This window comes from Vicia villosa, linkage group LG2 (assembly GCF_029867415.1).
Source record: "Vicia villosa cultivar HV-30 ecotype Madison, WI linkage group LG2, Vvil1.0, whole genome shotgun sequence".
NCBI lineage: Eukaryota > Viridiplantae > Streptophyta > Magnoliopsida > Fabales > Fabaceae > Vicia > Vicia villosa.
This window is the reverse complement of record NC_081181.1, coordinates 208,916,588-208,943,793: the sequence shown is the minus strand read 5'-3', so window position 1 is coordinate 208,943,793 and position 27,206 is coordinate 208,916,588. Positions and strand designations below refer to the sequence as shown.

Here is a 27,206-nt window from a genome sequence, read left to right as displayed (position 1 = left end):
GTACAACTTTTAGTGGTTTTTTAGACTATGTTATTTGTAACTCAGATGTGTATTTTTCAGTTTTCCAACTTTATTGAAGCTTATCTTATTTAAATATTTTTCACTTTTCTCATAGTAACTCATAAAGAAGGCGGTGACAGCAGCCTGCTGGCATACAAGCTGGTAATCTAGTCTCATCTTAAAAATATAAAATATAAATTATACACTAGAGATCATAGTGAAGTATGTTTAACAAAGAAGAAGTATGTTTAAATCAGCTAATTTGAATAATGAGTGAAAACATTCTATTAAAATAAATAACACAATAACCGAATATATATAATTATTGAGAAAAACAGTGGTCTGAAAGTTTGAGATTTAAAATATTTTTCTCTCAAAATTTTTAATTTGAATTTTATCTAGTGCAAATAATTTATGTATTGATATGTAACAAAATTATGACTTTTTTTTAATATGGCTGAAATGAATTCAATAAGAAACGATCACAATAAAAGGACAACCTATACAATGGTAATCTAAACTTATATGTTTATATGGTCATTTCTAATGTTTAGAGGAATAAAGTGAAATAGATAGAGAGAATTAGATGTGAGGCCTAAATTAGCAAATTACGAACATCAGTTGTCATTTTCACCAATACGTGTAAGGCTCACCTCATCCATTATGTCGTATTGAAAAACTACCTCGCGACCGTCATTAAATCTAAGAGAAGAAAAGAAGAAGATCTGTCAATTCCTCAATATCATCGACCTTAACTTGCGTTGAGATAAAACACTGTAAAACCACGACCTTGACCCGCAGATAAAAGTCAAAGTGAGGACCTTCAGACTAATTCTAGACGACAACTTTGAGATCATCCAACACGAAGATAATCTAGCACGAATGTTCTATATAGGGACTAATTTACCATCTGGTGTGAAGAAAGGGCTCATTATGTGCTTTAAAGATAATGTCGACCTCTTTGTAGTTTCTCCTAACGAGATGTTTGACATAAACCCTAGTGTGGCTTGCCAATGATTGAACATGGATCCCTTATATCTGCTATGTGGCTCAAAGAAAGAGGTGACAATATCTAGAAAAGTTCGAAGCAACCAGAAAAAATGTCCAATGCCTATTGGAAGCCAACTTTATCTTGGAGTTAAGGTAATGTAAGTCTAATGTTGTGTTAGACTAGAAAGCTTCGGGGAAATGGAAATTGCGTGTCGACTACATCGATTGCAATAGAGCATGTCCTACAAATTCCAACCCACTCCTAAACGTAGACAAACTAGTGGACAATTCGGCCGATTACAAGATGATATCATTCATGGATGCATACTTCGACTTTAACCAAGTATCTATGTACGAGGTCGAGGGGGACAAGACATCCTTCATGACTAAGGGAGCCAACTAATGATACAACTTGATGCCTTTTGGCCTAAAAAAGTGACAACAATATACCATATAATGAGGAATATAATCTCTATGACACAATCGTTAAATTCGACGATAGGGAATTTCACGACCAAATTCTAGCTAGTATGTTACGGAGGATACGATAATACAATATGGGGCTCAATCTGAAGAAATGTATATTTTGAGGTTAGAGCCAGAAAATTCTAAGCTTCTACCTAAAAGAGAGAGGAATAGTGGCGAACCCGAATTAATGCAAGGTGATCATCAAGATAGAAGCACAAACAACAAAGAAAAGACGAACAATGAAAAAATTAATGAAGTTAAATGGAATGCTCATTTCCCTGAACATATTCATATCTAGGTCGGCCCGACACACATTACCATTATACATGTTACTAAAGAAAAAGGCATTCACGTCTCTGAAAATTGGCCTTATCGATCCACTAGTTTTGTTCAGACCGGTCACCGGAGAAATTCCGTCCCTTTAACTAGTTGTCTCTTTTGAAGCAGATAGTGTCGTCATCATATGCGAAATAAACTCTACTCAGAGCCTGGTGTATTTTATATCTAAAGCTTTGGCCAGGCTAAAAACACGTTACCATAAGATAGATAAGGCATAACTTGCACTGGTAACTACATCTCGGAAGTTGCAATATTACTTCTTAGCATATGCCTCATTGTCTGTACTAATCTGTATTTGAAGCAAGTCCTCCACAGAACGATTCTACTTGCGAGGTTGATGATATGGTCAATCGAAATGTCCAAGTTTGACATTTCTTTTGAGCCCCAGGAACATTGAAAGTCTAATTGTTTGCAAGCTTTATAGAAAAAATTACTCTAGTTGCACCTGAACTCGCTCATACTTGGGTCGTGCACGTGGGAAGGTCATTAAATAACAGAGGGAGTAGGGTTGATCTCATACTGGAGAAAAATATGGGTTAATAATTAAAGTATCCTTATGTTTAAAATTCCCCACTACCAACAACCGGGATGAATATGAAACCTTTATCACCAGCCTCAGTTTTGAAGCTGAAATAGGGGTAGAAAACTTTAAGATTTGAATAGAGTCACAACTATTGGTATCCCTGGTCAAGAGAGATTTTTAGACTAAATATCCATTTTCATATCGTTACATTCCCCTAACTAGAGAAAGGTTGGCAAATATCAAACCATACGAGATCTTCCATGTACCAAGTGAGGAGAATATCAGGGTAGAGTTCCTATCTAAACTTGCAAGCACCATATCCTCAAATATCAACCATTAATTCACCCAGGAAACCCTAATAAGTGCAAACAACGAAACTTCCAAAGGGGTAATGGCAGTTGTAGAGGACGTCTCAAAACCCTTATGTATCTCTCCTATCACGATATAAATCGAAGACGACATTCTTCCTGTCGATCTTGTTGAAGCAAATCTTGTGAAAAGAAGGTTTGAATAAAATCCCATAAAACTACAAAAAAGGCTTACCCTCTGCTGAAATGTCTCGAATGGGAAGAAGACAGGTACACGTTCACTGAGGTGTGTGAAGGGATTGTCGGATAACACCTCAATGCCAGAGCTCTAGCAAAGAAGTTTCTCATAGCCGGATATTTTTGGTCATCTATGGTTCAAGACGCAAAGGAAAGCATTTATACCCTCCTAGTGACAACGTGTCAAAATGATTGAATACATAAATATGTACCACATACAGTTTACATTGAGCTCTCAATACAATCTACGATATAAATGATCGAGTGCTTTATGGCTAAGAAATTCTACCACGCGTCTACGAGAAGCTTGATTATAGGAAAATCATGTAGGATTTCCCTTGATTTTAAGGTACAAATACTTTTAAAATTATGGTGTTCATACATAAGGTGATATAGTCACGCATCTCCTCCAAACATTTCAGTAGCAAGAGAGTGAGAATCTATTGCACTTATATGGGCTTTAAAGGCTCTATTTTAAGAGAGATGAGCTCTCAAATTAATTTTATGATGTTCATCAAATAAATTTATCTGGTTGTTAGCAAGGAAAGACATAAAATCCTTTTGAAACAACTAAAACATGCTTAACAAGTTAATCGTCATACATAGAACATACATTACATCAATGATAACTACTTGATTTCCTTGTTTGTGTTTGATTGAAACATCAATAACTCTCTGATGGATTGGTTATGTTATAAACAAATCTTATATTTGTCTTTCTTAAATAATCAAAGTTTAATATTAATTCTCGCTGACTTAGCATGTGATTTGCATATTCCGTGTGCAAATACCACTCATGTACTTCCAATTTCATCATTTGTTATTGCCATTAGGAGGATATAGTTTTATTTATAGTCGCGTGTTTCGCATTTTTCCTTCCACTTTGATCTACCATCTTTCTCAGATGTTTGTACATGCTGAGTCTGCTCAGTCACTCATTCTTTAGTTCTTGTAATTATCATTTATTCACATGCTTACAAGAAACACAAAAATTCCTGACAAACCCTTTAATTCTTCTATTTCCATTAAAATATTTTTAAAATGTGGAGGATAGAGTGTACATCACCTGATGATGGTTCATTTGATAAGACCACGTCATGAACATGTAGAAATACTCAACAACTTTTTCATTGTTCTCCATTTACAACAATTTGAATTGTCATTTCAAATTTTGTAAAGATACTTTCATAATTTTGTTACCACCAACACAACCTTTCTCAAGAACGTATCAACACACCCACTTCGATGAGGTTGTATTCTCAATCTTTTAAAAATCCACCTTATCAGACATATTGATGGATGAAAAACAACACTTTAAAATCTTTCTTTTTCAACTATTTATGTGCAATAATTTGAACATCTCATACATATTTGTAAATGTCTTACAAACCTATTTGCATTATATCCATCTCATCTTGACAATCAAAGATCACTTATTTCATTTGGTTGCTCCATCTATCTCAATTTTTGCTATTAAGAACAAGTAGTTTTCTATTGAAAATGTTTCCAAGATTCTCCAAATAACTAGCCATTTTACTTAATGCTCAAGTAAAATAGACACCAAATCTTGAATACTTGATAATCCAAAAAAAATCGCCTTTGGATACCACTTATTAAGATTATTGAGAAGGAGCAAAAACTGAAATAATTTGTGTTAATTACAATATTAACATTCACGTTCTTTTCACTAATGTGTGCTTATCTTCATCCATATACCTTATCTTGGAAGGGAGTTTTATCTATAATTCAATACTGATAATTTTGTTATAGGTTTGAGTTTGAGTAGTTTTATACTCTTTATCTGATCAAATTTTGATTATAGAAAAAAAAAACCAATTCAACATTAAAAAAGAAAAGAAGGGTATAATAGGAAGCATATGTAGAATGATCCTGAATATGTAGAGAAATTCAGTGTTGGTTGCTAATTTGATTAATTGATCATAATTTACATCAATTTCTTTCAAGGTTGCACAATACATAAAGAAATATCAAAGAATATATTCTTTTATAATTAATTGGGACCCCAACAACTCAAGTACATGACTGTCCTCAAAGATTCTTCTGATTGCTTTACTTTCTCTTTTTGTCTTTTAGTGGAAACCATAGCTGAAGAAGAAGAAGTGGAGGATGAAAGCTTCTTTGCTTGAGAATAAGATCTGACATTGTTTTTAACATGATTTTGAAGTGATTTTAGTGTATGATTCCATCTGCATATACCTTGATCCTTCAAAGCTTCCACAACTGCAACACTGGCTGCTGCTGCCCATGCTCTGCTTGTTGAACTCATCTTCTGTGTTAATGATTATTGAAATTGAATAAGTGATTTTGTGGCTTTTTTAGATGACAGAGAAAATTGATTAGATTTGGTGTAGTAAGAAAAGTGGAGGAGGTTGTTATATATAGGAAGATGAAGATGTCAAGGAAGTGAACGCCCAAAGAATAGAAAAATACCATGGGCTAAAAAGCTACTTCCAGTGGTTTATATTTTAGTACATCTTTTAGTGGTTTTCTAGACTATAGTTTTTGTGAGTCAGATGCGTATTTTTTAATATTTAATTCTATTTGAAGCTTATCTTATTTATTGTTGGGTTAATAGTACTTTACCCTGTAATATGAGCGTGTTTCGGTTTACCTCTTACCGTTGTCAAAGGCAGGTTTTGGCAACGGTTTTTTTGAAAAAACCGTTGCCAAAAGATAGGGAGGGGGGAAAAGCAAAATTCGCTAACATTACGGGGGTGAAGTACTATTATTTCATTTATCCAATAATGCATAGAGATGACACTGACAGTGGCCTGCTGGCATACGCGCTGGTAATTTATTCTCATATTAAAGAAACAAAAATATAAACTATAAGACAAAGATAGCAGTGCAGTATGTTTAAAAAAGAAAAGTATGTTTAATAGTGTCTTTGCTTATTTGGTGAAATGAATTGATTTTGAATGAATCGATTTTATAATTTTAAATATAAAGTGATTTATGTTTCAATAAATTGATATAAAAGTAAGTTGAACAATAAATTTTAATGTAAAAATCACACTTAAATTTAAAAGATGTAAATTTTAACTTCAAATTAAATCAATTCTGGATGCAGAATCAATTATATTTTAGGAGAATCAAACATTTCAAAAGCATACAACAACAACAACACCAATAGCTTCTAAAATATTTTTGATTCTTCCAATAGTTAATCCAAACATACACTAATAGCTTGTTTGGTTTGACTTTTCAATAAGCAAATTCACGTCCAAACGTCATTCTGTCGTGATTTTTAAAAAACTCCAAATTGTAGCTTTTGTGTAAACGTGAAAGTCCATCGCAATTCCATAAAATCCAACACTAAATCAAACATAACACACATCAGCTAAATTAAATAATGAGTAAAAACATTCTATCAAAATGAATATATAGTAATCGAACAAATATTTTAGTTATTGAGAAAAATGCTTACAACAACAACCAAGCCTTATCCAACTAAGTGGGATAGGCTACATGGAACAATTTTTGTTATAATATTCTATCTAGGATAATGCTTCAATCTAAATCGTTAATCTCGAGATCTTTCTCAACAATTTATTTTATTGGAAAAAAATACTTAAGTAAATTTATTCTTTAGAGTTTGTTTGGATTGAGCATTTTACTGAGGAAATTGAAAATGATGTGAACAAAATTCGTTATTTGGATGAAAAATATGGAGAATTGTTAAAATGATGTAAATTTATGATGTATTTTATTCAAGTTAAATTTAGGAAATTTCTAATGACACACAAAATTAAAGAATTTGAAATTGCTCCTTCACTCTATATAATGCAAATGTTAAATTATTTATTATTAATTTTTTAAAATTTGCAAGATGGTCTTTATATTTTATGAAAATTTCAAATTCACCCACAATTTTTTTCATAAATTGCAAATAAATCCTTAATAATTTTCAAAAATTACAAATTACTCCTTTCAAAAATTGCAAATTGGCCCCTATTTTCCATTTCTTAAATTTGGCTCAAAAATCTTAAAATTTATGAAAATGATCCAAAAGATTTAACACTGAATCATTTGAATATTTCATCCAAACAAATGAATTTAAAAGTGAATGAATTTCAATTGAATCATTTGAATTACTTAGAATTTTGAATTCTTTAAAGTTTCTCAATTACCCCATCCAAACATACTCTTAGGGATTGGTCTTTTAGTGATGACTTGAGAATTAAGAATATGTTTCTCTCGAGATTTATTATTCAAATTACATTCAATGCAAATTATTTATGTGTTGAGTCACAGTAGACAGAGCAAAATCTTCTTCTCCACCAATAAACCATGTTATTGTATCCAATGGTGTGAAGCCCACTAAAACAAGAAGCATTTTTTGTTGATACATCCAATGACCTTAAGCTGATGATGTCATGGACAAAATGTCGTACCTACAACTTTAGACGCGAGTTTCCTTAAAACTTTGTTTGTGTGAAGGTTTTGGTTCGTTAAGTCCTCGTTTTGCCTAGTTTGAGTTATAACCAAATTTTTTATTAGTGTTTCCAGGTTCGACTTTCTCGGAGTAACAGTAGCTCCTTTCTGTCCTTGAATTTAAGGTGGCACAACAGGTGGGGCAGGACCAACAACAAACATAGAGTTATTGGTCTTATATGAGAATTTGGGTGATTTATCCAACTAGGGTTATAGGTGTTAGAGTAAGGGTTCCTCCTATTAAGCATAATTTATTCGGTCGAAGGGAGGTTCGACTATAGACATCAATTAGTAAGCAACACAAAGATGTCCAGTCATATAACAAATCTTATAATTTGTAGTTACAACGACTGTAGTAGCGGTAAGTGTGATGCTAATTATTGATATTTTGGTACAAAGCTTCCACCTATGTGTTCATGTGATCAAGGATGCTTACTTCACACAATCTTCCTTTTTAGGAGCTTTTTTTGCAAGAGCTTGTTTTCTTCCCATTAATAATGGTTTTAGGTCATGTCCTCGGTAAGAGCATAGGTCTCATGGAAAGGCTGAAGGAGTGAAAAACACTTAGAAAGGGGAGGATTGAATAAGGGTTTCTTCTAAAAATGGTAGACAAAAATAAATCACACAATTATTTTTATTCTGGTTCATTGTTAACTAAACTACTCCAGTCCACCCCTGACAAGGTGATTTACCTCAACTGAGGATTTAATCCACTAATCAAACTGATTACAATGGTTCTCCACTTAGATAACCTCTAAGTCTTCTAGAGTCTACAGATCACAACTTGATCACTCTAGGATTTTTCTCTCAAGTTTAAGTTCTAACACTCACTAAAATATTACAATGTTGTGAGGTTGAAGATGAAGTTCTTCTTTGCTTTTGTGTGATTTCAGTTTGACAGTGTTTTGGTACTTTTGCGTTCAAGAGTTGTTGTTGCTTCTGAATCAGAACTTCTATATATAGGCATTGAGGAAATGTGACCGTTGGGAGCATTTAATGCTTTGTGTGAATAGTACACTGTTGCATTTAATGTTTCACTCTTTTGTCAACTACCTCGAGCCATGCTTCAGCTGCTTTTACTGACTTTGCCTTTTGTAGCTTCTAACGTTCTTTTTGTCAGTCAGAGATTTGACGTTATAGCCTTTTCATCTTGTACTTTCTTCTAGACTCAGATTATGTAGAATAACGTTTGAATATCAGAGTCTTCAGCTTTGGTGCAGATGCAACTTCTGTCAATAGACTTGGAAGTGCTTTGAGCGTGATACCATCAGATCTTCAGAGCTCTGCTTCTGACTTCCATCTACTGATGCTTTCCAGATCATGTTTTGATTTCTTCAAGACCATCTTCTGATGTCTTCCAGACCATGTTCTGATGAAGCAATCCAGATCTTCTGGGTCAGAGCTTCTGAACGATGATTTTGTGCATACTCTTTTATACTTTTCCTGAAATGGAAAACGTGAATAATTAGAGTACCACATTGTCTTATACAAAATTCATATATAATGTTATCATCAAAACTAAGAATATTGATCAGAACATTTCTTGTTCTAACAAAGGCTTCTTCAAAATCGCTCCTCCTACAACAGCGTCCGGAGTCATTCTCGTAACATAGAAAAGACAATTTTAGAAAGCATGGATGATAAGCCACTTTTCTAGTCCATGATATGGACATATTCGTATCATCTCCTTAAATCGATCCCACGCTTCGAAGAGTGATTCCCCATCGTGCTGCCTAAAGTTGCACAATCTTACTTGGCGAGAAATATCTTGTAAGCCTATTTCATGTCGTGATGGAATTGGATGGAAGGAACTATTGCATTTTAGAGTGTCGCGGTATTTGACAAAGATCGAAAGGTGCAAATTTGGGTCGCCTACAAGGGAACCAGAGAACTGGTTATGCTTCACCATGTGTAGTAGAGAATGTTTCAAAATCGTTTGTTGTTATGGCAGGACAAATAATGCTCGAATATGGTTCCTTAGTTTAGGGAACCGCAAATTCCTCATATGGAGAGTATCATTATCGACCATCACTTGTTGGGTTCAAATTGGTTGATGTCTCTCATGGATATAATGTTCGATTTCATTAATTGGTTTAGCAAGGCTCCAAAACTTTGGGCTTTTTGCATACAACCAAAAACTATAAAAAATAAGAAAAATTAAATAAAATAGATAATTACCTTAGTCTAAACGATGAAATAGCAAATTACGATATTGAAAGAAATTGGTCCATGGCAACAACACCAAAAACTTGATAGGCCGCAAGTATACGACTATATCGAGTAGTATACAAAGTTATCGTATCCATATAGACTAATATTCCAAGTACTGTTTTCTATTATTACGATGGGTATCTAAGGCTTTGCGTGAAACTAGTTCGTTTGTGCGGAAAAAGAAAATAAATGGATTTTACTCAATATTAAAACAAGAGACGGAAACAATAATTTCTATCAATCGACTCATGCCAAACACTGCATTAACCATAACGAGAATTGAATTTTGGAAGAAAATACTAAATTATGGGTAACACCCACTTTGGTCGGTGCATTATCAAAATCTAAACCCGCAACCGCATACTTTTGCAGCGCAAATTTGCAAATTTAAAGATCCATTTCAAAATAACAGTAGTCTATCAATTAATTTAGAGACGCTTTCACAGTCTATAAATAAAAAATCTGAATTTCTAAGTCAGATACCGCTTACATCCTTTCGGTGTATAAACGGTATTTCAGCACTCCTACTTTTGTAGCAAGTCTTCTATTTCTTCTTAAACACAAAAATTGCAAAATAGGAACTTAGGTAATCTCTCGATAAATCTTGAATTTCTTTTGCAAATATCATAACCTATTGTTCGAACTCGTACGTCAGATACAATTTTCGCCCTTTTGGCGCGTAAATGATATATAGGTGTTTTGACTTTTGTAGCAAACATCTTATCTTTTGAAAACAGAAATTACGAAACAAATACACCATTCTTGTAATAATTACATTTACACGATTTGCATGAGGTTTGTCTATATGAAGGTCCTCATGTCATGGACTCTAAACAATTTACTCGGACATGGTAAATAGAAAAATAAAAGATACATACAATGATTTTATCATGAAAACAATAAATATAGAACATGGAAATGAAATAAATGCTTCTAAAATTATAAGTGCACTAAAGGGAACTTTGATCCAAAAATACATCAATGGTAAAATGAAAATGCAACAGATGAAATTGATGAAAATAAGAACTCGCATAAACTTGTAAAAATAGAATTTTAGATTAATTTATTGCAAAATAAATATTGAATCCCCTTACAAAGTGTTATAGTACAAATTTATACTTTATAGGGTCTAAATTGGTAGTTGAGTGTCTCTAGAATCGTGAGAAACAACTCCAGGATCGTGCAGAAACTGGTTGGAAACTACCAAAACCTGAGCTCTTCTTGACTTCATGACAAGCATCATCCCATATGACGGTCGACCCGTTATTGAAATTCTGGCACTCACACAACAGATGTCAAAACAAATGTCCTAACAAGACACAATGTCAAGACAAATGTTATAACATCTGCTGACTTACAGCATAATTATAAAATTGAAAAACTTAATACAGAAAGATAAAGAACACACAAATTGTTAACTCAGTTCGGTGCAACAACGTCTAATCTGGGGTATACCAAGCTAGGAAGGAAATCCACTATTAGTAGTACTAGTTCAAAGCCTAAACAGTCTAAGTTTACAACTTCTCTCCTAATCCCTACCTAGTTCAACTTCTACCTAGAAATCAACATCTATGTATGAGAAATCGACATCTCACCTCCAATCACCGCAGTGATAAATAATAGTTACACACCCCGTGGCCAAGAGAACCCAAATAGAAAGATTATACTTTCCAATAAAAATACTTAGTCAAGCACCTTAACTAAGAACAATACTTGATCTTGCTTAAGAGCTTTGATCAAGAACAATATTAAACTCTCTTGCTTAAAAGCTTCAAGAGTGAGAACACACATCCACCTCAATGTATCAGAAGATACATGAGTGACACAAAGACAAAACACACGAAGAACTTGAGAGACTCCCAAAACAACAATCCTTATTGCACCCATAATTTCCCTTATGTGATCGTTTGCAAAACTAGGTTTCCGAAGTTCCTTTTTATAGACTCTTGCATTATGGGCTTGGACTTTAAAATAAATCCAATCTTCTCCTTTCTGAAAACAGAAGCAAGATCTTCACACATAATAAGAACAAATCAAATCAAATCTTATTTTTCTAAAATAAATGTTAAAGATTCTTTTTCTAAAAACAGAGACTAATCTACATTTGTCCTAAATAATCCTTGATTACCTGTACCTGTAATGAGTATCTGAAAATTCCAGATTCTCATATTTTTCAATCAAATCTTTCAAGGATAAAAAACCAGTTTGAACTGTCAGGATGTTCTAGTGTAGGATATCACAACATCTGACAGAATATCTGTCAAAACACATAACAGCTGGACTTGTTATGATACTAGGATAATATGTTTCAACATCTTGCTGAACATCAGTTAAGAACCATGTTTTAGATAAATTATGCCTATTACAAAAACCATGGAACACTTAGTTATGAATTGAACTTTCAGAACACAAGTAAATTGGATCCATGACGGGCATCATAGATGATGATTGGCCACCCGTCATGGCTTCAGGCGTGTTGGTTTATTCTTTCTTCTTAGTTTATGACAATCATCATGAAATATGGTTCTTTCTTTTCTTTGCTTTTTTGTCTATTTCTCTCCACAATCGATTCCATTTGCTCAATGTGTGTATCACAATGTAAATGGATAATTATTTGCAGTAAAGTGCCGATAAAAGCTACAAAAATATGGAAATCAAACTAAATAAAAATGATAAAATATGTGAGATCATACTATCAAACTCTAACAACACTACTATCAACTTCAACACACACCATCACGTGTAGTATGTGCCTAGGTCAAATATCCACATTACAATCCTTACACCGACTTTGATACCATGTTAAATATGCTTAGATCTCAACTCCAAAATGTAGTTCTAAGGATGAAGTTGTCCTCATATATTTATAAACCCAACAACATGAGAACCTAAGTTATGTGGGACATCAATCAAACTTCAACAACACAAATACCAACTTCAACAAGTGGAACGATGAAGATGATCGCAATAGAGACGACGAGCGCTAAAAATTTTGTTTAGTGCGAGAGCGACAAATATTATCTTAGGATTGGTTGCAATTTTGAAGACAAGTAGTGAAGTAAAGCAAGGTTCATCGGTTCTACGGTTTTTTAAAATAAAAATTGAGAATCTAACGGAACAAATTTAATTTTCATTGGTTCGGTTCAATTTTTGAATAAAATAGAAATTAATCGGGTTTTTTTAGTTTGATTTGGTTTAGATTTTCAGTTTGTTTCATTTTGTCTGCCCTACTTATTCATTTATTTGTGCTTAGAATCGTTTACTTCCTATGTTGAGTTATATCCGTAAACATCATGTCGTTTACTTCCTATTTACTTGTATTTACTCAAAGGATTAAGTATTAGACATTTTTTTTAGAGATTCAATTAAGATCAGTTCTTTGTTTATTTGAAAATTTTGAAATATAGTTTAGTTGTACAATAAAATAAAATACAAGTAAAGTTAAGACTATGATTAGAAATAAAATTAAGGGTCCGTTTGGTTGGGAGTAGATGGAGGGGAGAGGAGGGGAGGGGAGGGAATATTTATAAAAATATGTGTTTGGATCATTTTTTATAAGGGGAGGGGAGGGGAGGGGAGGGGAGCAAAATCCCTCCTAGACTCACTTTTTGCTCCCCTCCAAATTGGAGGGATTCGGAGGGGAGGGAAGATTTACTAATCATAATTATATTATTTTCCCTATTTTAACCTCAATTATTTTTTTAATTCCAAGATTGTCCTTATTAAATTATTAAAGACTAAATTTTTTATCTGTATTATTTCACGTTTATTTTTTTCTATTGTGTGGTTGCTATTGGTGCGTTGTTCCTCTCAGGTGAGTTTTTTTCTTTTTATTTTGTTGAAGTTCCCTTTTTGATATTATATTATTATTTTTATAATAAAAACATACTTATACTTATATCGGTTCTTATATATGATAGTAATAAGACTTTTTTTATTATACTATTAATAATAATAATAACATTATACAATATATGTAAATATAATATATTTATGTTATAAATAAAATTTTTAACTCTAATATTATTTATTTAATTATTTTAATATTCTAACCTTATTTTATTTATTTTTAATTATAGGAATCGTTTTATTGGGTTAGATGAATCATAAGTTCAGATAATAGTTTGATTAGCGTTGAAGATATATAGTTCAACTAATGTGTGTTGTTGTTTACGGTTATATTATGGTTTATGAATGAACAAGTTTTTATTAAGAATTATTTTTACTAAGCACAAATAATAATATTTATAAGGATAAAAAGGTAAATTGATTTTAAAATCCCTCCCCTCCTCTTGTGAACCAAACATACTTGTTGTTAAAAATCCCTCCCCTCCCCTCCCCTCCCCCCTTCTTTGAACCAAACATATATTTAGTTAAATTTCCTCCCCTCCCTTCCCCTCCATTCCCCTCCCCTCGATTAAATTCCCTCCCCTCCCCTCCCCTCCGTTGAACCAAACGGACCCTAAGACTCAGGTTAGCGGCAACTCAGTTTAAGAAGTAGACTCAACACTAAGAATAGATTCACTCAAATTAGAAATTGAGACAAAAGTTTTGAAAAGGTTATGAGCAAAGGTCAGAAACTCAAACTTAGGGTTAGATTCTACTTTCTCCCTCAAATTAAAATTCCTATGCTTTTTAAGTTCATTCAACAATAAAGAAGAAGGATAATACAAAGCATAGTTAAAATTAAGCCTGAAATTGGAGAGAAGTTCAATATTGTTGTCTTCATTAATTCATCATAATTACACCATTCTCTTTCAATTTGGCACAATTCATTCAAGAAATCCCAAACATTTTAAGAAGAGAAAGAAACAGTACCAAACACCACTCCCCAAGTATATTTAATACTAATTACACCTTAATCTAACTTAGAACTACCCTTAATTATTGGAACCCGAGTTAAAAATTTGTTCCATGGCCAACTCTGACTAATTTGGACCCCAGCAACTCAAATACATGACTGTCCTCAACGATTCCTCTGACTGCTTTGCTTTCTGTTTTTGTCTCTTAGAATTAGAAACCATAGCTGAAGAAGAAGTGGAGGAGGAAAGCTTATTTACTTGAGAATAAGATCTGACATTGTTTTTAACATGATTTTGAATTGACTTTAGAGTATGATTCCATCTGCATATACCTTGATCCTTCAAAGCTTCTACAACTGCAACACTGGCTGCTGCTGCCCATGCTCTGCTTGTTGAACTCATATTCTGTGTTAATGATTCTTGAAATCTATTAACTGATTCTGTGGCTTTTTAGATGACGGATACAATTGATTACTAGTAGAATTTTTGTTTGTGGAGCAAGAAGAGTGGAGGAGGTTGTTATATATAGGAAGATGGAGATGTCAAGGTTAATGGACAAATGAACGCCCAAAGAATAGAAAAATAGCAGGGGCTGAAATGCTACTTCCAGTGGTTTATTTTTCGGTACAACTTTTAGCGGTTTTCTCGACTATGGTTTTGTGAGTTAGATGTGTACTTTTAATATTCCAATTTTTTTTTTTTTTGAAGTTTATCTTATTCATATATTTTTCATTTATCCAATAATACATAAAGATTGCTGGCATACGCGCTGGTAATTAATTTTCATATTAATAGAAGCTAATATATAAACTATAGACAAAGATAGTAGTGCAGTATGTTTAAAAAAGAAGTAGGAAGAATTATCTTTAAGCATGTCTTTTGTTATGCAATGAAATGAATTGATTTTTAAATAAAGTATGTATATAAAATTGATTTGCTAGGATAAATTAAATGTAGACTTTGTAGGATTGGATGGCCATATTTCTTTTCTAAACTACTTTTTTGCAAAATAAGATTGATGTCTCAATTTTAATTGAAATTGGGGACATACATAGTAATACCGAAAACATTCCTGAATTGTCTAAATAAATCATTGTTTCATCTCTTTCTATATATCTCTCTCATTTAAATCTTAATAAGCAAATTGTTAAATACATCAATTGAGTAATTGATTAGTAGCGATTTTCTCTTGATGGTTGAAAGCTAAATTGGTTTGTGGATTGTCTTAAAAAGTAAAGTGATATATGTTTAGATAAATTCATATAGAAGTTAGTTAATAGTAAATTTTAATGCAAAAATCAAATTTAATTAATAAACGTGATTAATGTTGCATGAAAAAGAGAAATTATGTATAACTTTACAATAGTGTCATTATTAACTACACATGAAAATTTTTTAAAAATTGGAAGAAAAAATAGTAATAAATTGGAAGGAATTTCTAACATGTGCTCAACAATGTTGCATAATAATTGTAAAATGACTTATAGTTTAAGACTTTTTTTTTTTACAAAATGACTTATAATTTGAGATAGAGAGAGTATTACATATCATAAAAAATTACATATGTAATAAACCACATAACAAAAGCAAAAACTAAGTCAAGTTTATTTTAGAGTACAAAAAATCTGAAAGTTAAGGTATCCTCATTTAGTATGTCCATCCTCACTGTTGGAGCACAGCGGAACAAGATGAAGATGAAGATGGAAGAAGAGAGAAAAAATTGTAACTAACTTTTATTTAATTGAAAACGATTATAAGAATGATTTTACATGTTACCAATTATAAAACAAAAATGAAATATAGACTAAATCTATTTTGGGCCAAACTATTTAAAGTTCAACACACACGGTCCATTAATACTGAATGTGCAATTACACTTGCAACACCATCCCTTAATTCACATTCAGAGCTAAAATGAATAACACCAATTCTATTCTTCAAATTGATGAAGTGTTCAGTCTTGATAGCTTTCATCAGAACATCTGCAAGTCACTTCTGGGTGCTACAGTGCACAACTTCTAATGCTCAATTCTTACTTCTCCCATGTAACACTGGATTCTTAGCAAGGCTAATAGATGATTTATTATCAATCATCAACGTCACAGGCTTCTTCACCTTGATCTTCAGATCCTGCAACAAATCTAACAACCACGCAACTTGACACGCAAACAAAGAAAATACAATGTATTCAACTTCACAAAATGAAAATGCAACAACGAGTTGCATCTTGGAACATCAAGAAATGTCAACTCTATCACCACATCAGTCAGAGTCGGAACAACACATCAGTTCTGACTCGCATTCAGCTCTGGAAGGGAACAAAACATAGTAAATGTAATCGAATGTCACGAGCGTAAGTGGTGAAGAAGGAATAATTGGATGTTTATCCTTTTATTCCTAGTACTAGGAAGCCGGTTGTATAGCTTGTTGTTCAAATGTCCTCTTTCATCCATGAACTTGATTCCGAGTACTAAGACGCATGTTGTTTAGCCCCGTATGTGGGTTCATGAACCATACCCTGAATTGGCACCCCTCTAGTTCTCTAGTTTGAATAAGTTTTTTCTTTTATTGTTTTTATTTTATTTTGATTTATTTATTTGACTTAATTATCTTATTGTATTTAAATCCACTTAGTTTATGTTAGTTTATTTATTTTATTTGGTCCCTTAGTTTAGTTATTTTCTTAACATTTATTTCTAAATACAAAAAATCAAATATGATGAAAATACCAAAAGTAAATAAAAACATGTTCATAAAAATAAAAATCTTTTTGTTTTTCTTTTTTTATTATATTAAATTCTAGAGAAATGGGTGAATGTATATATTCACTCGTTTAACGAATGATCGAGGGTTTAGTGTATACTTTTTCTGAACGATCATTCATCTTTCGCAAACAATTTTCACAATAAATTAGAATTAAAAATATATGAATATACATTCATTCATTTGACTGATCGAAGGTTTAGCACACGCTTTATCCGAATAGATCATTCTCTTCTGCATCTAAAATCAACAACTCATCAAACTATTTTTTCCCTCCACTCAAAACCAACTACAACTCATCAAACTGTTTTTCCCTTCACTCAAAACCAACTCTTTTTCTTAAAAAGAATATTGTTCGATTAATTTCAACGCGAAATACAAACATATGCCTCAGCCTCCAGAGTACGACCATATAAGCAGAAATGTTTAACCGCTCGAATGTGATCTAACACTATTATTTAAAAGTAACAAGCAAACAAACATGTTCTACCACAAACTATGAGGCATTAAGTTTCTCATTACACTTGAGAATAAGTAGGAGAAGGATTTCAACATCTTGTCAAGCACACTAAATAAAAAAACTAAAATTTTCCTTTGTTTTTGTAAATACCCTTTTAATAAACAAACAACGGCAAACAATTTGTAAATACTATTTTCCCTAAAGCTAATTAGAAAATACCTGTTGAATACAACGGATGTGAGGAATTTAGAGTTTATGTTCAGAGTTTAATTTCCCACAACTATAATTAAAAGGAGATTTGAACTATTTGATGCGAGAATTGACTCCAATCCAATTAGGCTAGTACAGTGGTGCTAAAAAAATCACATTTTTAAGAAAGAGAATTATTGTATAAATAAGCTAACTACGTGTTACTAATTTTATTTTATTTAGTAGGATGCCATTCATAAATATGTAGATTTAGACTTCAATAAAAACAAATTAAGTTTACTTAATTTTAAAATTAGATAGCTCAATGTCCTATGCCCTCTTTTGAGATAATGAAAAAAATAATATCTTTGAGTTATTGGCCGGATGTGCGGTTTTGAGTCATGTATGAATGGAAAACAGAGATATCAAGAAGAAACTATCTATTATACATATTGCAATTTGATGTTACAAATTTGACATAATTAATTTAATTTAGCATCACTATGAATATAACAATAAATCAATTAGGACCCCAGCAGCTCAAGAACATGACAGTCCTCAACGACTCCTCTGCCTGCTTAGCCTTCTTCTCATCCTTCAATTTGCAAACAACATGCGAAGAAGAAGAGAGATTCTTTGCTTGAGAATACGATCTAACACGGTTTTTAAGATGCTGTTGAGCTTGTCTTAAAGCATAGTTCCATCTGCAGATACCAACTTGATCCTTCAAAGCCTCTACAGCTCCAACACTAGCAGCCACGATCCAAGCCTTCCTTGTAGTTGTTGCACAATTCATCATGATATATATATCAGAATATGAAATTAAGAAGTAGATAATTTTGTTTGGTAAATAAGAAAGTGTAGTTGATTGATTGATGATGAAAAAAATGAATGATGTGTGCTCTTATTTATATGAATATAGGAAATCGGTAGTATAAGATACCAGAAGCTACACATGGTTTTGGTAAGAAACAGAGACTATGTTTAGTGGTTTTGGAAACAAAATAAATAAAATTAAATAAAGAATGTGGCATAATTGTGTATACATTTACTCTACTTGGACCACTTTGTCTTATCGTTTATCGGTAGATAACAAAATATTCGACCATCCAACTAACCTTATCGTCAAACGAAGATAAACGTATGCTTTCTATTTTATTTAATGAAATAAGGATGGTTTACTTCATGTTTAAGTCAGATTTTTTTATATAATCTACTATTATTCTATTATAAAAACTTAATGTTTGAATTCCCTAAAATTTCTTTTTACTATAAATTTTTTATACTAGAGTATTTAATTAATCAAGTAAATTTTTTTTTTCATTTTCTTCTTTTATTATATTATGACATATGTTAAATATTTTTCAAAGTTCACAAATTAAATATTACACTCTAATTCTCTCTTTTGATTAAAATTTCAAATTTACCTCACATTTTATTCTACAATTTCTTACTTTTATTTTAATTTTTTCTTTTCTATTTATTTATTATCATTAAAAATATTAATAATTTATTTTTTAATTTTAATAAAATCAAAAATTTATTTACCTCACATATCATTATCAACAAATATTTATAAGTTATTTTTATAAACTACTATTTAAATAACGTGTCATATATTAATTTTTTTAGTAAAGCAAAGCAATCTTTCTCTTGGAGTTCAGGAAAATAGCTACTCAACATGAAGGTAGCAAGTTTTGGATCGAATCGAAACGAAACTGATTATTTAATGGTTATCAATATTTATTCCAACCCTACTCAACATGAATGTAGCAAGTTTTGGATCGAAACTGATTGTTTAATGGTTATCAAGACTTATTTCAACCCTGATCTTTTGGAGTCTAAGAAACATACGGGATTCTTGCTTTACTATGCCTAACAACAATAACATCATCATAATTCATATATACCTCTTAACACAAATTTCTCCATTTTTTTATTCCATTCTTGTTGGAGTTAAGAATAACTTTGTAAATAATAGGTTAGGAATTCCTTTATTTAGATTTTTTTACGGGACTAACTTAGATCCCTTTTTGGTCCCTCTTTGTAACACCTTTATCTTTCAAGAAACGAGTCTTTATTAAAAAAAAAACCTTTCCGTTACGCGCTCACATTTTTTGTCATCTGGGTGTAAGTTGGGGACAAGGCCTGCTTAATCGTAAATCTGGAATCAAGACTCACCCTAGATCTCCAAATAGCCTTACATAAAACTGGTAGACACACTTAACTACCGTGTACCCCTCACGCTTGTCGTATGTTATGGATGGTCACACTAGCCCCTTGATGGCATGGCAGGATTTCTCATTGACTGTTCTTGAGGATGTATGTTTGATGTTAGTGAGAGAAGTTATATCCTTTCTCTAGATTTTCTTTTCTTTTGACGTATATTTCCTGTGAGGGAACCTAAATTTGTTTTTTCTACCGTAGAGGAAATTTAATAAAAAACTTCCTGATATTATTTGAAAAGAAACCCCAACAAAAATCTCTTTTCTTGGTAAGTTGACTGGAACAACCAAGTTCCTTTAATTCGAGGAAAAGAGGATAAAGTCGACAATAAGTAGGTTCGAATAAAGTTTGAAAATGGAAACAGAATTTTCCAGATGTTCATTTAAAGGATATTTTTTAAAGGAAATATGTACTTCACGGACCGATACTATTGTTGTTAATGTGTTAAGGGAAAAAATCAGATATAAAATTATGAAAGATAGGCTTCACAGAGTTTGGAAATTGGTAGGATGAATCGAGATCATGGACAATGATAATGGATTATACTTGGTTAAGTTTGATCAAGCTACAGATAAATAAAAGGTTATTTTAGAAGGGTCGTGGATGTTATTCTACCACTACCTTGCGGTCTCCCATTGGACATTGGAGGTGCTTCACTAGATACGAAGGTGGATGGAACTATCATTTAGATAAGATTCCAATGCTTAAACCTTATTTATTATGATGAGAGATTTTGAAATGCTATGACATTAATAGTTGGGAGACAAATTAAAATGGATAATAATACGATGAAGGTGGAGCGTGGAAGTTTTATAGAGTTCACGTATAAGTGGATCTCACTATTTTGATAATTGGTAAAATTAGGGTCAATCGTCATTGGTAAAAAAAATACAGTGTGAAGGATTACATATCGTCTATACGTGTTGTGGATGCTATGGTCATCTATTTTGTAACTGCAACTAACAGATTAATTCTCATAATAAGGGTTATGAAACGTGAAATGATCAAAACGAGGAATTAACACAACAAGATCCATTTATGTCTTTCGATTCAACGAATGGTTTGTCAACATGTACTAACGTGCATGGACGCGCCATATAGAGAAATGACAGTGCCACACGCGCTTCCACCAATGACCACGCGTCAGTAGGTGTCCCTTGTCCCTGCACACGAGAGTACATCATAAGGTGAGGCAAAAATGCATGACCAAAGCATTGATTGTGTAGGTCACATTCAATAAGTGGTAATGATTGGATGGAATTGAATGAAAACAAAATAATGGAGCCCATAGTTTCCTTTTTATCTTATCCTTCTTATTTAGAGGATCATCAGGTAAGCTTTCACAATGTTCTGTCCAAACTAAAGATTAATAAGGAGTTTTTTGATAAGAGCCCGCATAAAGTCTCGGGTGAAAATGGTTTTCAGGTTTTTTACCAACACTGTTGGGATACGGTGGCACAGACCTTACATCAATTTGTTACTAAGGTTTGGAGTGACCCCTCTTTGACTGACTCGACTAACAATACTCTTCTTGTTCTCATTCTGAAGATCGAGAACCATAATTTCTCATGCCATTTTAACATATTTCCTTTTGCAATGTGATATATAAGCTTAAAACCGTGGCGAATTGTTTGAAGCCACTGCAAAGTAATATTTCTTTGTCTCGTCAATCTAGCTGTATCCCATGGAAAAATATTCATCAAAATATTATTATATCTCTGGATATAGTCCATACGATGAAGAGAATGAAAAACCAAAAGGTGTTTATGTCGACAAAGATTGATATAGGCGAATTATATGGAAGATTGAATTGGAAGTTTCTCTAAGTATTAATTAATGTAGTTTATCATTGTATTTCCTCATCTTCCTTCAAAATTTTGTGGAATAGGGACAAACATGATATCTTTTCTCCTTCCATAGGTATTCGTCTAGGTGATCCCATTTCTCTTTGTCTTTTTGTTATATATATATATATATATATATATATATATATATATATATATATATATATATATTTGCAACATATTATTGTTGACCAGGTTGATGCATGATATTGGAAGTGTATGTGTGGAGAGTGGGACATATCTCAAATTTCTCACCTCCTTTTTTCAAATGACCTTATTCTTTTTGTGGAGGTCACTATAGAGCAAAATTGTTGCACCAAGCATTGCTTAGATCAATCCTTCCAAGTATTGTACTAAAATATTAATCAAAGAAGACTTACTTTTATTTTACAACAAATACATATATCAGACTTTGGCATGAGATTATGCAGCACACATGTTTCAGAGAAGCCCAGAGCTTGGGAAAATATCCGAGGGAGATTACTCATGGTAGAAACTCTATGAACAAATTTCTTCATATTACTGAGTATGTGCAATGGTGGACGAGTGGCTAGAAGCATAAATGGTTGAGTTATGTAGGAAGAATTACCCTTTGTAAATCAATGTTATGTTCTATCTCGTACTTTCATAGATAGTATGCTGAAATCCCCACCACGAGTTATCAGGAATTGGAAAAGTTATAAAAAAAGCTTATTTGGGGAGACACGGAGACGTCTTACAAGAATCATTTGATCAGTTGGAAGGTTTGTTATATGCCCAAGTGTTATGTTCTATCTCCTAATGATTTATGGCGCCAGTTTCTTATCAATAAGTATAGCAGGAAGCAGCATATCTGTTGGAAATTATGATAAGAAAGCCAAATAATTCTCCTTTACGGAAAACATTGACTAAGGTGGGAGACAAGTTTGAGAAGAATAACTGGTGGAAGATTGGAGATGGTAGAAGGAAGGGTTAATTTTTGGCTGGATCAGTGGACCCAAATGGAGTAACCATTTTTCTTCAATTAGGCACAAGGAGATATGATTGTGGATACAACCCTCAAGGTTAAAGACATGTTTAATAGGCAAGGGAAATAAAACATAGATTTGCTTTAGAATCGGTTCATTGGCGAGTTGGTTAGTGTTATTATGGCTATGCCTCATCCTCTCCCAAAATATGGTGTTGATGAGCTTGGATAGGGAGATTATAATAACAAAGAGTTTACGGGTAACACCTATAATTATCTTTCTCCTTATTTGAATTACGTGGAAACGTACATGGAGTAGAATAGCACCAGGAATTCGAAAGACAATATAAGAATCACCTTGGAAAAATAGTTACAAAACATAAGAATGAAACGAATTTTGAGCCACGCACCAAGCACATTGTGGGTAGGGGTACTCATGGACGGATTATTTACATAACCAAACCATATCCAATTAATAACCATTTACTATAACCCGATATCATAATCAATGGTTATATTTTTACGTAACAGGTTATAAAACCGATTTATCCATAACCACATTTTATAACTGGTTCTAAAATTTGTAACCAAATTTTAAGTTAAAACCGATTTCGAACATAAACTTTTTTTTATATATGGATATTATGTTTTTACGGTTAGTTTTAAATTTTTATTTTTTCGAAAAAAACGATTTTTCATATTTCCGAAAAATGATTTTTTCGTATTTTCGAAAAAAATTGATTTTCCAGTTTTTTAAAAATTACTCGATTTTGAAAAGAAATTGATTTTGTTTATTCCGATAAAATACGATTTTTCGTATTTATTTAAAAACTCAATTTTTTCGTATTCCCTTTCGTATTTTCGAAAGAACTCAATTTTTTACGAATTTAGAAATAAAATTGATTTTTTTTCGTATTTCCAAAAAAAAATCAATTTTTGTATTTATGAAAAATGATTTTTTCATATTTCCAAAAAAGCTCGATTTTTTTGAATTTTTTTTTTTCTTCGTATTTTCAAAAAATCGACTTTTCATATTTCCAAAAAAAATCGATTAAAATTGATTTGTACTATTTTCGAAAAAGACTCAATTTTTTCGAAAAAAACTCGATTTTCCGTATTATTGAAAAAAACTCATTTTTTCATATTTCTTGAAAAAATATTGATTTTCCGTACTTTAAAAAAAAAAATCAATTTTTCATATTTTCGTAAAAACTCAATCTTTTTTGTTTTTTTTTTTTGAAAAAACTCATTTTTTATGTTTTTAGAAATAAAATCAATTTTTTGTATTTTCGAATAAAACCAACGTTATTGTTTTTTTTAAAAATTGATTTTTTGTATTTTTAATTTTTATTTATTTATTCATATTTCTGAAAAAAATGAATTTTTCAAAAAATATTTTATTGTTTTTATTTTAGATATGGCTGTCATAATATGGATTTGGTTAAAATCATATTTATAAAACGTCAAAAATATGAATTTGGTTAAAAACCATATTAAAATTAACAATCTTTTCATAACTAGATTTAGATGGATATAGATAATTTAGATAACCGATTAATTTGAACACCCCTTAATGTGGGTGTGTCAAAACTAATTTATAAAATTTCTTGAAAATTTGAAGGCAATATTTACATTTACATTACGAATTGAAGGCAATAACTATCTTTGGGACGTTATTGGCCGAGTGTGCAGTTTGAATTCATGCATGAACTGGGAACCAGAGATAACAAGAAGAAGCTTTCATTTATACATATATTACCGTTTCATGTTACAAAATTGACATAAATAATTTAATCTAGCATCACTATGTATGTACCAAGGAATCAATTAGGACCCCAGCAGCTCAAGAACATGACAGTCCTCAACGACTCCTCTGCCTGCTTAGCCTTCTTCTCATCCTTCAATTTGCAAACAACATGCGAAGAAGAAGAAAGATTCTTTGCTTGAGAATATGATCTAACACGGTTTTTAAGGTGCTGTTGAGCTTGTCTTAAAGCATAGTTCCATCTGCAAATACCAACTTGGTCCTTCAAAGCCTCCACAGCTCCAACACTAGCAGCCACGATCCAAGCCTTCCTTGTTGTTGTTGCACAATTCATCATGATATATATCAGAATATTTCAGACTATGAAATTAAGATGTAGATAATTTTGTTTGGTAAATAAGAAAGTGTATTGATTGATTGATGATGAAAAAATGAACTATGTTAGAACCAAAATAAAATACCAACTTTTTTCTTCTCTATTTATTTATTATCACTAAAATTACTAAAAATTTATTTTTTTAACTTTAATAAAATTAAAAATTTATTTATCTCATATCATTATCAACATAATATCTATTTTATTTTAATCAACAATTGTCTTAATTTAAGAGACAAAATCCTTATGTTTATTTACAAATAAGTAAACTATTTTAAATTTTGCATTTGTATATAAAGAAAAATACCAACAGATATTTATAAGCTACTCTTTAAATAACGTGTTTTAGACCATCTCCAATGGTGCAACCAATTTTTGAGTTCTTTATGGGTTCCACCAGCCATATCATCTCAAAATAATTTATTTAATTTTTATTTTATTAATGTAATTCTAATGGGTCCCACAACTTTACCTCATAAAATAATTTGATTGGGTACCACAATATTTTACTAGTTGCTTTGCAATGCAACTCTACTATGACATGGCAAATTGTTTCAATATTTAATTATTATATTAATGTCTAGGTGGAGAACTCAAAGGAAAATACTACCATTGGAGATGCTCTTATATTCTTTTATTTTTTTTAGTAAAGCAAGGCAATCTTTCCCTTGGAGTCCATGAAAATAACTACTCAACATGAATGTAGTAAGTTTTGGATCGAAAATGATTCTTTAATGGTTATCAAGATTTATTCCAACCCTACTCAACATGAATGTAGGAAGTTTTGGATCAAAACTGATTATTTAATGGTTATCAAGACTTATTCCAACCCTGATCCTTTGGAGTCTAAGAAACATATGGGTTTCTTGCTTTACTACACCTAACAACACTAACATCATCATAATTCATATATACCTCTTAACACAAATTCCTCCATTTTTTTAATCCATTCTTATTGAAATTATGAATGACTTTGTAAATAATAGGTTATGCATTACTTTATTAATTTTTTTTATGGGACTAACTTAGACCCACTTCCGGTCCCTCTTTGTAACACCTTTTTTTTTTTCTTTCAAGAAACGAGTCTTTATTAAAAAAGAAAATAACCTTTCCTGTCAGGCGCTCAAATTTTTTGTCATTTGGGTGGAAGCTGGGAACAAGGCTTGCTTAATCGTAAATCTGGAATCAAGACTCACCCTGGATCTCCGAATAGCCTTACCTAAAACTGGTAGATGTAGCAACCTACCCTAAAAATTATACTTTTAGAGTCGCCACCTATTCTGAAGGGCGAATAGGAAACCCTACGCAGTTTAGAGATCGGGGTAAGTTATTATAATCAGGTTGAGGGAAGGTGTTAGGCACCCTCAACCCTTTCCTATTGGCTTTGAATCTAAGGTAAAGGTTTATGGCTAAAATATTTAGGTTAATAGCTAAGGATTTGAATAGGGGGGAATTGAGATTTTAGGGAGGGGGCCTCGCCTTGTTGCCAAGTGCCTACGTACCTCCTTATGGAGGATCAGAGTCAACGTAGTTCGGGCACAGGGTTGTACGCCATAGAGTTTGATTTGAATGGTTTGAAGGCTTTTTGAATGGCCTATCGTAGTTTGAATTTGATTTGAAAGGCATTTTGAATTACCTAGGATAAAGATCCGTAGTGTCGTGGTTTAGTGTGTTTTAGTTGTTTGGGCGTACAACCCTGATTTGATATGGCACTATTAACCGCAACGATCAATAGATTCGATCGCCATAGTTAACAGATTAGTAGAGGATTGCTGGCAATTCTAATCGATTGATTCGATTATCACTTTTAGCAAATTGATGTATTTTAATTATTAATTTATTAATTTATCGTTACCCCTCATAACCGATAGTTTCGATTACAAATAATAACGAATTGATAAGGGGAAATATGCTAATCATCATAACCAATAAGATGGTTAAAACCATTTAGCAAAATAAATTTATTTGAATTTTAATTTATAGGATTTGATTAATTAAATTAATCGATTATTAACCATCGCGACCAATAAATTTAGTCGGAACGAATAATAAATTAAATCCTAATATCTTTGATACTTTGGGCAAATGGGATGGAGCAAACCCTAATATCTTAATGTATTTATAAGGGTCTTTTATTATAATTAAAATCAATTAAATAAATTAATCGAATAGTCGAAAAAATAATCGGGGAGATAACTATGGTCCTAATCCTAATTTTATTATAATCCTAAAATAAATTAATTTAATTGAACATGAATAACTAATTAACAATTAATCTAAAGGTTTAAATAATAAATAATAAAA

General features: G+C 31.9%; 4 protein-coding genes across 4 annotated transcripts; all 4 read right to left on the bottom strand.

The window, feature by feature from the left end:
- Nucleotides 1-4,762: 4,762 nt before the first annotated feature.
- Nucleotides 4,763-5,375, bottom strand: LOC131648101 (uncharacterized). The gene has a single exon (XM_058917891.1). The coding sequence runs from the start codon at nucleotides 5,150-5,152 to the stop codon at nucleotides 4,877-4,879; it is 276 nt and encodes a 91-aa protein (XP_058773874.1). The 5' UTR covers nucleotides 5,153-5,375; the 3' UTR covers nucleotides 4,763-4,876.
- Nucleotides 5,376-14,029: 8,654 nt separating this feature from the next.
- On the bottom strand, nucleotides 14,030-14,935 carry LOC131648100 (uncharacterized). Its single transcript, XM_058917890.1, has one exon. The coding sequence runs from the start codon at nucleotides 14,733-14,735 to the stop codon at nucleotides 14,460-14,462; it is 276 nt and encodes a 91-aa protein (XP_058773873.1). The 5' UTR covers nucleotides 14,736-14,935; the 3' UTR covers nucleotides 14,030-14,459.
- Nucleotides 14,936-18,168: 3,233 nt separating this feature from the next.
- Nucleotides 18,169-18,728, bottom strand: LOC131648099 (uncharacterized). The gene has a single exon (XM_058917888.1). It carries the CDS (start codon nucleotides 18,542-18,544, stop codon nucleotides 18,266-18,268), a length of 279 nt encoding a protein of 92 aa, XP_058773871.1. The 5' UTR covers nucleotides 18,545-18,728; the 3' UTR covers nucleotides 18,169-18,265.
- A 5,757-nt stretch (nucleotides 18,729-24,485) lies between these two features.
- Nucleotides 24,486-24,929, bottom strand: LOC131648098 (uncharacterized). The gene has a single exon (XM_058917887.1). It carries the CDS (start codon nucleotides 24,861-24,863, stop codon nucleotides 24,585-24,587), a length of 279 nt encoding a protein of 92 aa, XP_058773870.1. The 5' UTR covers nucleotides 24,864-24,929; the 3' UTR covers nucleotides 24,486-24,584.
- Nucleotides 24,930-27,206: the final 2,277 nt, after the last annotated feature.

Bases quoted from the DNA above. Each gene is read 5' to 3' on its own strand.
- LOC131648100 (XM_058917890.1), bottom strand. From the start codon at position 14,735: ATGAGTTCAACAAGCAGAGCATGGGCAGCAGCAGCCAGTGTTGCAGTT.
- LOC131648098 (XM_058917887.1), bottom strand. From the start codon at position 24,863: ATGATGAATTGTGCAACAACAACAAGGAAGGCTTGGATCGTGGCTGCT.
- LOC131648099 (XM_058917888.1), bottom strand. From the start codon at position 18,544: ATGATGAATTGTGCAACAACTACAAGGAAGGCTTGGATCGTGGCTGCT.
- LOC131648101 (XM_058917891.1), bottom strand. From the start codon at position 5,152: ATGAGTTCAACAAGCAGAGCATGGGCAGCAGCAGCCAGTGTTGCAGTT.